This window comes from Bubalus bubalis, chromosome 8, assembly GCF_019923935.1.
Source record: "Bubalus bubalis isolate 160015118507 breed Murrah chromosome 8, NDDB_SH_1, whole genome shotgun sequence".
Lineage (NCBI taxonomy): Eukaryota > Metazoa > Chordata > Mammalia > Artiodactyla > Bovidae > Bubalus > Bubalus bubalis.
Window position 1 is genome coordinate 87,066,319 of NC_059164.1, and position 13,241 is coordinate 87,079,559.

The 13,241-nt window shown below is 37.8% G+C and overlaps 1 protein-coding gene across 1 annotated transcript in view; it reads right to left on the reverse strand.

Moving 5' to 3' along the window:
• SLC13A1 (solute carrier family 13 member 1) overlaps positions 1-13,241 on the reverse strand; it is a 118,374-nt gene that overhangs the window by 87,071 nt on the left and 18,062 nt on the right. Inside the window, exons 2-6 of the mRNA XM_025291447.3 lie at positions 9,667-9,795; positions 7,551-7,687; positions 5,172-5,359; positions 4,524-4,581; positions 4,397-4,445 (exon numbers count right to left, since the gene is read on the reverse strand). Coding sequence (XP_025147232.3) covers positions 4,397-4,445; positions 4,524-4,581; positions 5,172-5,359; positions 7,551-7,687; positions 9,667-9,795 — 561 coding nt within the window. The remainder of the gene's footprint in view (positions 1-4,396; positions 4,446-4,523; positions 4,582-5,171; positions 5,360-7,550; positions 7,688-9,666; positions 9,796-13,241) is intronic.

Consider the following 13,241-nt stretch of genomic DNA (forward strand, 5'->3'; position numbering starts at 1 on the left):
ATTTCCGCATTTGATCTAGGGGCCAGATATTCTAGAATTGGTATCTCCCTACTTGGCAGAAATAACACCCCTAGTCCATGATATTATGAACCATGCTTATTACTTTTATAGCGCTCTTAGAATTCTTAGAGAATATTAGAGAGTGCTGTTTCATAGAACTCGATTTCGAATAATAAGGATTTCACCACCAAACTAAACAACATCTAATTAAAAGCAAGATTCAATTTGTTCAAGGAAATTTTCCTTTGAACTTTTCCTTTTGGGAAAACTACAAATTATATAAGATGAATGGAAAACAATTATTTTAGGCCTTTCATTAAAAACATACTGAATTTCCAATTCCTTTCATTCAAAGATGCCTGGAGGTTTAGAAATTGAGCTAGTGTAAAAACCTGAGATATTTCTTTGATTAATACCAGTGCTTGAAAAAAGGAAAAAACATAGCAACTTGATTCTTATTTTGGTATGTAAAAATTCATTTCTGGATACCTGAAATTCATTTCTTATGGAAATAATATGAGTGATGATTGGTCTTCCAACTGCTCCACTGGAACTTGACAAATTATTCCCTCATATATGTCAGTGTCTTTTGGGATCTTCCTTTCTTCTTGTTCCTTTTCTTCTCTAAAAATATTTCAGGTACTTTTGGAGTAATAAAGAATTTATGGGCTAAATACCTACCTATCATTTTTATTCTGGGCATACGTAGGGAGCTCTGCTAATGTTTGGGCCATTGCCTATGGTGAAAAGGGAACACTGTGAATCTTTTTCACATATGCAGCTTAGGAATGAGACTCAGATAGGAGTGCTCCTGAATCATTTCTGGAATCTGAGGAACTGGTGAATATCCATCAGGTTCAAAACTAACATATAATCATCACCATTGGCTGCTGTAGCAGCAGCAATAGGAAAATTATCATCAAATTATCATTATCATCTATACCAATACTTTGCAATTCTAGTAACAAGAATTTTAGGACTGATAACGTTTACAAAGAACTCATACAACTCACTAGCAAAAACAACCAACCAATCGAACAAGCAAACAGAATAACCTCCTAGACAATCCAACTGAAAAACAGGCAGAGGAACTGAAAAGACAGGTTCACAAAGAAGACATCCAAGTGGTCAACAGGTACATGAAAAGGCGCTTAACATCACTAATCATCAGAGGAATGCAAATCAAAAGCACAGTGAGTTATCATCTCAAACTGTTGAAATGGCAATCATTATAATAGCTTTATGCTAAGTGAAATAAGTCGGGCAGGGAAAGACAAATACTGCATGGTATCACTTTTACAGGGGCTTCCCTGGTGGCTCAGTGATAAAGAATCTGCCTGCCAATGCAGGAGATGTGGGTTCGATCGCTGGGTTGGGAAGATCTCCTGGAGAAGGAAATGGCAACCCACTCCAATATTCTTGCCTGGGAAATCCTATGGACAGAGGAGCCTGGTGGGACAAAGTCCATGGGGTCGCAAAACAGTCAGACAGGACTTAGTGACTAAACAACAACAACAATCATTGATATGGGAAATCCATAAAAGCTGAACGCATAGAATGGAGAGTAGAGTGTTGCTTACCAGGGGTTAGAGGGGAGAGCAGGGGGGATGGGGAGATAAAGTTTAAAGGGTACCTGCTTCCAGTTTTAAGATGAGTAAGTTCCAGGTATCTAATGCAGGATTATTATAATTAATAACATTATATACATTAGTTGAAAGTTGCTAAGAGAGTAAATTTTGAATGTTCACACTGCAATAAATGGTAGTTATATAATATGATGGAGGTGTTAAATAAAGCTATGGTGGTAATCACTTTTCAATATGTAGGTGTATCAAACCAACACGATGGTGATTTGAATGTGTAAAAACATGGCAAAATGGTATAAATTACCAAAAAACTCTATGCCCTTTTGTTTCTTCTTTTTCTTCTTTGAAATTTATTTTAAACCATCCTCTCTCAAAAAGAGTAATATTTGGATCTTTTTTGACTTGCTGTTCACATTCAAAGCCAAACCACACAGGATTTAATTTAATTCAATAAAATGTCTTATCTACTTGATGAAAAAAGCAGAAGACTGAAACATTATGAATATAAATATTCCTTCCATTTTATAGCTAGATTAAGTGGATACAAGTAGATACATACATAATCAGTTAATCTTTAATTATCCGGTTTAAATCTGGGAAAGAACAGGTGCAGTTTATTATAACAACATGTTATAATAATCTACTGTTTATATCTGAGATTTTAATTGTCAAAAATAAAAATCTATCTTAAATGTACAGTATGTGAAAAATACTTTCATGTGACCCCCTATAAATAGCACTTTATTAGAGCAAAAAGTTGTCCCTTAATTTTTCTTTTACACCAAGCTAAAATTTTATATATGAAGTTATAGAATGACCATAGAATCATTGTTCAAAGGCCTAGCTCTTCTCTACCAAACTCAGAACTTATTATCTTTACTGCCTAAAATAGACCCCAGTTATCTCACATTTCCCTGTTGAAAACTTAATCCTCCCTCAGTGGCATCACAAACCTCCTTTTATCTATCTTTCTGTAGCAGAGGCATCTTCCATGCTTTTATCACTCTCATCCACAAAGTCATATTAATCAGAAAGTCCAGTTAGGCCCATACCCTCTGTCCTTCACTTTGTTTCCACAGTAAGCTTCTCAAAGGGCAGAATTTACCATACTGCCTCCTGGCTTCAAAGCTCTCCATTTCCCTTAAGATAAACTAGGATCCTTTGCATGGCGCAAACTACTATTTTTCACCTGGCCCAACCTCTCCAAACATTTCACTTTCCACAGCTCATCCCTGGCACCTACACTGGACGTGCTTCCTGAAAAATCCCCTGTCTACATTTTGGGGTCTTTGAATTTTATGTATTCTCTGATTACATTACCTCTTCCTTTTTCATTCCTTCATTAATTAGCCAAGATAATTATCTATTGAATACTTACTCTCCATCAAGCAGTAGAATGTGGTAGGGTGTTAAATGGGGAGCCAAGTAGGCCTGGTCCTTGCACACATGAAGGGTGCATATCTCTGACTGTGAGTGCCATCTTCCCTCCAGACTCAGATTTCTTGACCTCACATGCCCTCTTGGCAATATTCCCAGACTGAGCTAGTTGTTTCAGCTTCTGGGAGATCTGGTCTCTGTGTATACCCTTGGTGTGGTATTTATGTCACAGTTTCTTGTTTTTAAAGTCCATCTTCCTCATTAGACCCTGAGCTGCCCGTAAAGAGGAGGTCTTTTCATCCATAGCCTTTCCTACCACGCCCGGGACAGTGCTGGATAACCAAACCATTGGAAAGGTCTTGATCTCAAATTTAAGCATCACACCAGAAAACTGGGTTTCTAAAGATGACCACAAGAGAGTTACCAAGTGAGTGCAAGTATACCCAACAGTTTTTAAAGCTCATTTCTGATGCATTTTTCTGTAATACACCTGGCAGACTGCTGATTTTCTATGTCCTAAAAGAATTATTTCCCTCCCTAAAGATGATAATATTTTCAGAAATATGTATTGAATTCTCATCTTAAAAACTCTTAAATACACTGTAGCTAGTGGTTTAAAACTTATCACTACGTTAGTTTTCTCTTTACATAAAAATCACTCTTCCTTAAAGATTTCTGTAAATAACAAGATGGTTTTCTTTTTCCTATTCAGTTGCATGCTAATGCATTATAGCCTGAGGAAGGAACATATGCCCCACTCTCATATTTCTAATGCCATTGTTACCATAGGACTATTTCTGTGCAGGTTTACTTTTCAGTGGTCTCGAGATATATTCTCCTAATAAAACCTAGTATAGTATTTTTATATTGATCTATTCTGGGAAAATGAATTCTACGGGATAGTTTACAAAAGTCTTCTTCCTTCCTTTAATAGCCAGAATGGCTACAAACAATGCCTCCATCTTCATTTGACGGTGGCAGCTTATGAATTCTACTAGAATTTACTAGCAAGAAGGACACTAAAGATAACTGGGTTGTAATTACACGAATAGGAGTTGCTGTAAGTTCATAACCTGGAAGTAATAGACTGTGCTTAATAAAAAGGCAGCAAGATTTTGATAAGAAAATTAAACAATATTCTGAGGCTAGCATTATATTTCTTTAAATTACATATGCAAACTGCGATCACTATGGTATCTGTTAAAAGGAGAAAATGATGCTGATTTCAGAGCCTAAAACTTTTTCTATGAGGATTTTGATTTCAGTCCATCCATGAAGGCTTATCAAACCATCACACCATGCTTTGACATAGGCAAGTAAAGTAATTCTTAGACAAGGAAGCAAGTAACAGATTTTAAAATGCATACATAGCTAACTGCAGATCTAATATAATTTCATGTAGAATTATTTAGAGAGAATCAAATTTAATATACCTTTTCCAGCTCCATTTTGCTTGAAATTTTCCCTGCATCATTACTGTATCTGAAAAATAAATTTACCCAGTTTATAATTTCATTAAAATATAATTCTGAAAATCCTAATCAAAATAATATTCTTTACCCTGGAACTGGTTTTGTTTTCTCTTTTCTCTCATTTGCTTCTTGTCCATTAATACTTTCTGCAAAACATTAAATAGAAAAAAAATTAAAATGAAGGATTATCAGTGTATGTGTGTGTGTGTGAAGGTGGAAGCATTATGAGAGGCTGAAAATAAACAAATTCACTTTGTACTGACATAACCTTCATCATAATAAAGTGTTTTACAAACACCAATATCCTCCCAACATTTTTCTCACTAAACCAAAGCAGTTTATCAGAACCAGAAATAACCAAGGTAGAATGTGATGCTGTCTCCAGATAGAATATAGGAATTAAAGGTTCACAAATTATGCAGGAAAGTCATTTCAGGGTAAAAGAGTAACCTGAGTCTACTGATAAAGACATAAAAGAGAGTTTTATCAGATTGGTTGAAGTATAGAAAAGTCATTCTTTTTCTTCCCCTTTTGTCAGAGAATGTAAATTCAACCATTAATTGAAGGTAAAATATTTGGGTAATATAATTCCCTTGTATAAATACTGGGAAATAGAGGTAGAGTAAGGTTGAATTCATATCATGCCTGTATGGATAATTAATTCAAAATATAATCCTTGAGTTTATCCCATTGCCCAGATAGCTAGATCCCACCGTGGCCAAAGCAAATGTGGTACCATCTATTTCCAGTGCCTGGTTGGTAGATCCACTGAAGTAAGTCATCTGAGTAGCCTCCACCTCTGCTTCTGCACTGATGACCTGCTGGGCCACAGCCTCCACGATGGGCATCACCATGGCAGCAGTAGAGGTGTTGCTAAGCCACATCGACAGGAAGGCGGTACTGCTCATGAACCCCAAGGACAGCCTGAAACAAGAGGGCCTTCAGTATGAATTGTGCTCTCTAGCTTCACCAGCTCTGTAGTACTTACCTGTAAAGGATGTTGTTTGTGAGTTGAGAAGTCGTTTTTACAAAACATAAAGACAGTTAAGGTTCCACCCAGGTAAAGAACTCTGAGAACAGGATAGACAGGTAGAAATCCAAATGGCACATGTAAGACAGGACTTATGATGAGGTTGTCTCCCTGGAAACTGTAAGAGTCTTCTCTCCAAACCAGAAAAAATGATAAAACTTATAATCAAACTGCAAGTTGGTAGATGGTGTAACAGCTTATAATATTATACCAATATTCAAATGCCCTTTAAAGATGGCTCATCTTCAAATACTAGTAAAATAAGGTGAAATTGGCTTTTGCATTTAGGATCCCTTATTCTTTCTTTTATATTTGAGACATATCTCTATTTGTATATGTGCCAAGGAAGAACAAGGGCAAGGAGGGAGGTTAATATTTATAAATCTGCTTTTTACTTGTTTATTACTCTGGTTCAGTATATGGTGGGTGGAGGAAATGGTTAAAATCACTAGCTAAAATGAGGTCTCAGAATTTTCTGTAGATTCAATTATTCATGCTCTCCTGAATCTGACATTCCTGCCTGTTGTCAAGAGCTGGATGTATTACATTGTCTCCTCATACAAATAGAGTAATCCTTCTCCCTTAAAAAATAACATACCTAAAATTATAGGATTTTAAACCATGTCTATAAGCTTTCAGAGTCACAACTGGGGGAAAAACACGATCTCTTTTGAGTAGGAGGTCCAAGAATATCATTCAGATGCATGTCTTTCCATATAGAACCATTTATGAATTTCTCTTTCTTTTGAAATAGATCTATAAGAAAAATTCCACATTCTACATTCCACCTACAGATAAGATGGATATTTTCTATGTGAAAAATGAAACAAAACTTTTAAGAAAACTGCTTAAACAATAAACTATTCTTAATTAAAAAATAGAAACAATTTCAACTTAAGGCATTGGCAAAACAATCTCTCAATACAAATCTCTCAGTACAAAAAGATTGGGAACTGGTAAAACTTTTGTGTGGTGAAAATACCTTAACTTGAAAAATCACTTAGTGGTATAATGGACAGGACCCTGTCCCACTGTGCAGACTCCACCACCTGGAGCCAGTGAGCAGATGGCCAAGGAAAAGAGACACATTTCTGTAGCACTTCAAGAGGCATGGGACACCATTTCATTTTAAGAGTAAAACGTCCTTAATACATACATGTTCTAAAATTTTTAAGTTACAGATTTTTGTACAAAATAGGCTTCATCTAAGATATTGAATACTTTTTCTATTTACAAAAGAGTGTGCTCCATAAATGATAAAACACAGACATTGTTATACCCTGACATGAATTATGCAGCATAATTCAATAAATTTTCTTATGTTTAAAGAAAGATGAGCTGGGAAGAATCACCTAAGGTTTTAAAGCATAATGCCATTTTGTAAATGATTTTGACACTGGATTTTTTTTGTTTGTTTTTTTTTTTCCTTAGTTTCCATCTATGTTCTTAACAAGAGCTAGAATTAAAACCAAAATGGCCAATTAATTTAATAGATTTTGGTGGGCAAAATTTATTTTAGTGGGCAAAATTAGTCCAATGAGTGATTTCACATTCTATAGACGAAACTTCTTAATTGATTGTTTTACTCTGGAACAATTCATTTAAAAAGAGAAATGTTCACCTCGGAATTTTTCTAAACATATTTGTATTTTGTCAGTAAACGTCTTTGTCTTTGGTTCTTAACATCCTTCCTGATGATCAAGGATACTCTTGAACAAGTCTTGAATGTATAATCAGCCCAATAAACAAGATAGTACTGAAATCTACTCTGAAGTCTATCAATCTTGTTTGTTGAGGTTCAGGCTTCTCTCAGCTTTGACTATTACAGAGCATAAAAGGTGGAAGAGTTGTGTGCACTTATTCCAATCTCCCTGTAATTAGACTTGCAGTGAAATTAAAGTTTGTTTCACCTCCAATTCAAGTACCCTTTATATCACCTTCATTTTTGCAGAGGGAAAAAAAAATCATGAAATTACACTGTCATACAAATGATTGCCTGGATATGCATTACTTATCTGGTTATTTGCTCTGTACAAAAATGGTCTGTATGGAATGTAAACCTGGAGCAGTAAACACAGTACTTACCATGCTGGGTTCACACCCACCATCATCACCATTCTCAGAGCAATCCTTTTGTGCAGATTCCATTTTTCTATGGATGTTGCTAAACAGATGACTCCAATCAGCAGTAGGTGAAAATCTTTGAAATAAGCAGATGCCACCTGAAATTACAATTAAACCCATGAGTATTTATGCTGACGAGGGAAAAACAACATTGCACCAGAAAGGCATTATTTTGCTGCTCCTAACTTTGACCTTCAACTACATAATCTTTCTATTTTGTTGGAAGAAATGCAGGTGTATGTGAATACAAATGTAAATCAGTTCCACATCCTTATCCAGAAAAAGTAGTATAAAGAAAAAATATACATAGAGAGAGGGTACCCATTACTGAGTTTTTAAAGACCTGAGTAACCTCAGGCAAGTGCCTTCTATTCCTTAGTTTCTCCATCTGTAAACTGGGGCTAATTAGTTTGCAATCCTATAGCAGACTGGCCATGGCTATGATGAGGAAAAGTCTCAAGTCAAACTCTGGCTCACCAATATCTTCATTATGCCCAGACTGCAGTCATTCTTCTGTATTTTGAATGGCGATTAGTAGAGCATTACAGACACTTGGGCAACCATTTGTAGCAGGATTTACAAAAGAATTCTCTGAGAGGTACATTAATATTTTTCTTTTTCAAAAAAAGTTTCTGTGGCCGAATAAGTTTAGAAAACAGAATTTCTTAAGAGTCTAGAATTTTATTTCTTGTAGGCCTTCTCCAAATCTTTAAACACCAGTGTAAACTCTCACTCTCAAAGAGGGGGATACCCTATGCTACATAGTTTTCAAACTTATCTAATCATAGAAACCTTATTTTAAATTACCTCATGGTGATATTCAAGAGTCCTGACTTTACAAAATACTTGGCTTAAACTGAATCACAAGGCTGTGTTGAAATCCTCTCCCATGGAGGGCAGGGGACACAAAAAACTGTGGGTTTTATTTCAACTACGAAAAAAAAAAAAAAAGAGAGACCTGTGTCATGGGTTAGTTTTTTAAAGAAGTCTCCACCCACAGTATTGGACAGATGAACTTTATGATAGCGGTACTGTACCCAAGCAGAAGACAGAAATCCAGGGGATAAATTACATGCCTGGCATTGGAATGTGCCATCTTTCCTGAGAATGTTTCAGCTGAGGTCTAGGCAGTTGTGTGCTGAGTGGCAGAGACTTGCATGGAGACAGATATTCTGGCTTCAGTGCATTTCATGCTTTTAATGGGAAACTGAATCCATTTTCTTCAGATGGGTACCCTTAGATTGTATAAAGGTAAGAAATACCTCTCAGCATGAATAAACTCCTCTCAGTAAGAACAAAAAGGAAATACACATGAAAGTTAATTTGGCTTTATCTTCTGAAATGGCAGGTTTCTGGAAAAGCAAACAGGGAAGCTTTTTCTTCATTAAAAAAAAAAATTACTTTTCCAACCCTGTATGAGACCGAATTTTGTTGACTAGAAAAAGCTGATGCAGGATGTGAAAGAACTGGCCCTTTTGCTAGGAGGGAGGCACCGGGCATAGATCACAGCCTGGAAAAATCAGACATGCATTTCTTCTACTGACACTCACAGCTCAAGTAACCACGGCCTGTGTTTTGCTTTTGTCCACGTGAAGGTGGACACACATGCAGAATTCTAGAGGCAAGGCATAGCTGGAAGTCTGGAGGACTTATGTGGAAGCCTTACCAACAGGATGTTTTTGTAGTTCAGTTACTAAGTTGTGTCATAAAGTCGTGCTTGACTCTTTGCAACCCCATGGACTGCAGCACGCCAGGCTTCCCTGTCCATCACTATCTCCCTGAGTTTGCTCAAACTCACATCCATTGAGTTGATGATGTCATCCAACCATCTCATTCTCTGTCACCCCCTTCTCCTCCTGCCCTCATTCTTTCCCAACATCAAGGTCTTTTCCGAGTCAGTTCTCATCAGGTGGCCCAAGTATTGGAGCTTCTACTTCAGCTTCAGTCCTTCTAATGAATATTCAGGTTGATTTCCTTTAGGATTGAGTGCTGCTCCTTTTAAATACAACTTTCTCACTGGAAGTATCAGCACAAAATAGGGAATCTAATTAAGTCAAACAGTCACAGGAAAACTTACTTCTTTGGAAGCCATGATCCCAAACATCGGGAACATTAAGCCAGGCAGCAACGCTGTTATCGACAAAGGCAAAGCTTCTGTCAGCCAGAATATGGCGATGACAAAGAGGGTGTAGGCACATTCTGCTTCCTGGACAGAACAAAAGCAAGACCTCAGGTGAAATAACAAGGCTGAGAAATCATTGTTCAAATCGCAGTCACACTTGCTGAATAGAGAAAGTAAGAAGAAACTCTGCAGGTCTCTGCACCTTAGAATAGGGCAGCAAATGGTTATTTCTGAGGGTCTCTAAGCCTTGGAAGAAAAGTTATGACCAACCTAGATAGCATATTGAAAAGCAGAAACATTACTTTGCCAACAAAGGTCTGTCTAGTCAAGGCTATGTATGGATGTGAGAGTTGGACTGTGAAGAAAGCTGAGCGCCGAAGAATTGAGGCTTTGGAACTGTGGTGTTGGAGAAGACTCTTGAGAGTCCCTTGACTGCAAAGAGATCCAACCAGTCCATTATAAAGGAGATCAGTCCTGGGTGTTCTTTGGAAGGAATGATGCTAAAGCTGAAACTCCAGTACTTTGGCCACCTCATGCGAAGAGTTAACTCATTGGAAAGGACTCTGATGCTGGGAGGGATTGGGGGCAGGAAGAGAAGGGGATGACAGAGGATGAGATGGCTGGATGGCATCACCGACTCAATGGACGTGAGTTTGAGTGAACTCTGGGAGATGGTGATGGACAGGGAGGCCTGGCGTGCTGCGATTCATGGGTCGCAAAGAGTTGGATACGACTGAGCAACTGAACTGAACTGAAAAGTCAAAATTTAATACACATAAAAAACCAGTGACATAAAAACATCCTCATTTGTTATATTTTCTTCACATTTCCTTCAAACTAGGTAACAGCATGTAGTCAATTTTCTATGCTCATATCAGCGTTTATGGGTGTTTGCCCTTACTTTCCTGTGGCTTATAAAATTCACACCCTTCCTTTTAACTGCATTTCCTGGTTTCTAGTTGGGTGGGACTCATGCACACCAACTTTCCTCTCTCTCTACTAAAAAGGGAAGTCAACCCAGAAGAAAAAGTTAGGTGTACTTTTTTGCAGAGAAAGAAGGACACTGCCTAGTTATGTGCATGGATAAGACTGAATTTGCTCCTAAGTGATGCAGACCTGGAGGTGAAGAGCCTTCTGTTTGGCTTTTTTAGAAAGACAGTTGAGCTTCTATGGAGACACAGGGAACTAAATAGGATAGAGGCTCTTAATGTAGTTTTTTGCTTTGCCAGGTATAAATCTGTGGGTTTCTGGCTTAGGGCATTGTTAAGGAATGGTTAAAATTTATCCTTATATTGGGCCTCCCTGGTGGCTCAGATGGTAAAGAAGCTGCCTGCAATGCAAGAGACCTGGGTTCAATCCCTGGGTCAGGAAGATCCCTTGAGAAGGGCATGGCTACCCAACTCCAGTAATCTTGACTGGAGAATTCCATGGATAGAGGAGACTGGCATGCTACAGTCCATGGATCACAAAGAGTTGGACATGACTGAATGACTAACACTTTTACTTTGGCTTACATAAATAATTTTTATATGATACCACTATGTACTAAATGATTAATAAAGAGCAGCATATCTTACATGTTTGCTCTCACACTGCTTAATCTCTGCAAATTCTGAGCTGCATTTGAAAAATTTAGAAATTTATAAAACTCAAAATTTACAAATTAAAAAAACTCAAACTGCTGTCTGAGTTTAACAAGGTCTTTTATTTAAGGTTTTCCCAAAGCAGTAGCATTTCTAGTTTTGTTGCCTTCTGATTCGTCTACCTCATGGTGAGTCCTCTGGGCCTGGTCTTTAACTCACCCAGCATTCCTGCACTTTCAGGGAGTTTCTAAGAAATTCTTAATAAGACACGATTGTGTCATATCTTTATTGTGCTGTCTTTTTCAAGGAGAAAGAATAAAGGTGTTTTGATGTTGACAATTTTATACAAAGTCTACCTCTATAATCTTGACAAACAATAAAACAGTGGAACAAAGCTGAGCCTTGACTAAATCTTTCTGACTTGCTCTGGAGAGAATCTGTGAATATGTGCTTAACTTAAAATGCCAGTGTTGGAGAAAGACCAGGTCTGCTTTTTCTCTTAGTTAGAACACACGTGTGTGTGCTCAGCCTCTCAGCCGTATCTCTGACTCTTTGTGACCTCATGGACTATAACCCGCCAGGCTCCTCCTCTATGGAGATTTCCAGGAAAGACACTGGAATGGCTTACCATTTCCTACTCCAGGGACCTTCCCAATCCATGGATTGTACCCACATCTCTTGCATCTCCTGCATTGGCAGACAGATTCTTTACCACTGTGCCACCTGGGAAGCCTATTAAAACACGTGTATAACCCCCAAACTCTTCATTGTGACTCTATGTTTTCTATCATACTTACAAGGACCTAGATTTCAAAGATAAAATGGACCTTTTTACTATCTTGCCTTTTAATCACAGCCAACCAGTCTCTTGGGCTTCCCTGGGGGCTCAGATGGTAAAGAATCCGCCTGCAATGCAGGAGAGCCAGATTTGATCCCTAAGTCACGAAGATCCCCTGGAGAAGGAAATGGCTACCCATTGCAGTATTCTTGCCTGGAGAATTCCATGGACAGAGGAGCCTGGCAGGCTACAGTCCATGGAGTCGCAAAAGAGCTGGACACAACTGAACGACTAACATTTCCACTTTCAACCAGTCCCTTGATCTGATATACCCCACTGTCATTTTACCTCTGCCCTTCAGCCTTTAGACTCTGCCCTTCAGCCTCCACTCCAATTCCTCCACTATAGGCAAAGCTGCTCCAAAACCAGTTGATTTTCCAAAAATTTAATTCATTTTTTTCATTCCCTTGCATGAGGCTGGATTGGGACTAGCTACCCTGACAACTGTCTGGAGCACCCTTCTACAAGGAATTGCTAAAACATCAGAAAAATAAAAAGAACATGATGCCAGCAAATTCTGTTTGCCACACAAAATCACTGCCATAGTGTTGAAATTTCATTTCCACATGGGTCTACTTCATCTAGACATTGATAGTCTGCTCAGATGGGGCAAATTTGGGGGCAAAATTTCAAGTGTTAAATCTTTAGCTTGTCAAGACAACTTTCATGTTTTAACTGGCCCATACATAATTTAAAATGGTCATGTCAGTAATTTTTGAATTGTTTACTGAAAAGAACCCAAAACTTGCATTGAAGGCCACCTTCACTTTAACTATAATATGACTCACTCCAGTACTTCCTAAAATATTTCTAAAGAGTCTTATCTACATTCCTTCTTCATATATGAATTCTGATCCCTGCTCCTCATACACTGGTTTTCTAAACTCTAATCCTTAACAGGTAGTCATCCCAGTGAGCCTCCAATACTCTTAAGTGATAGCTTCTACCTGCCTGTGACCATATTCTGGAATGGACACTTTAAACCTAGTTTGATTATGTAGACTAAACAGTTGCAAACTGATGACCACATCTAAGAAGAAAATGCAGTTTATTTGACTTAAAACTGTGTGTGTGTGGTGGGGGGTGGGGGGTGGCGTGTGTACATTTGA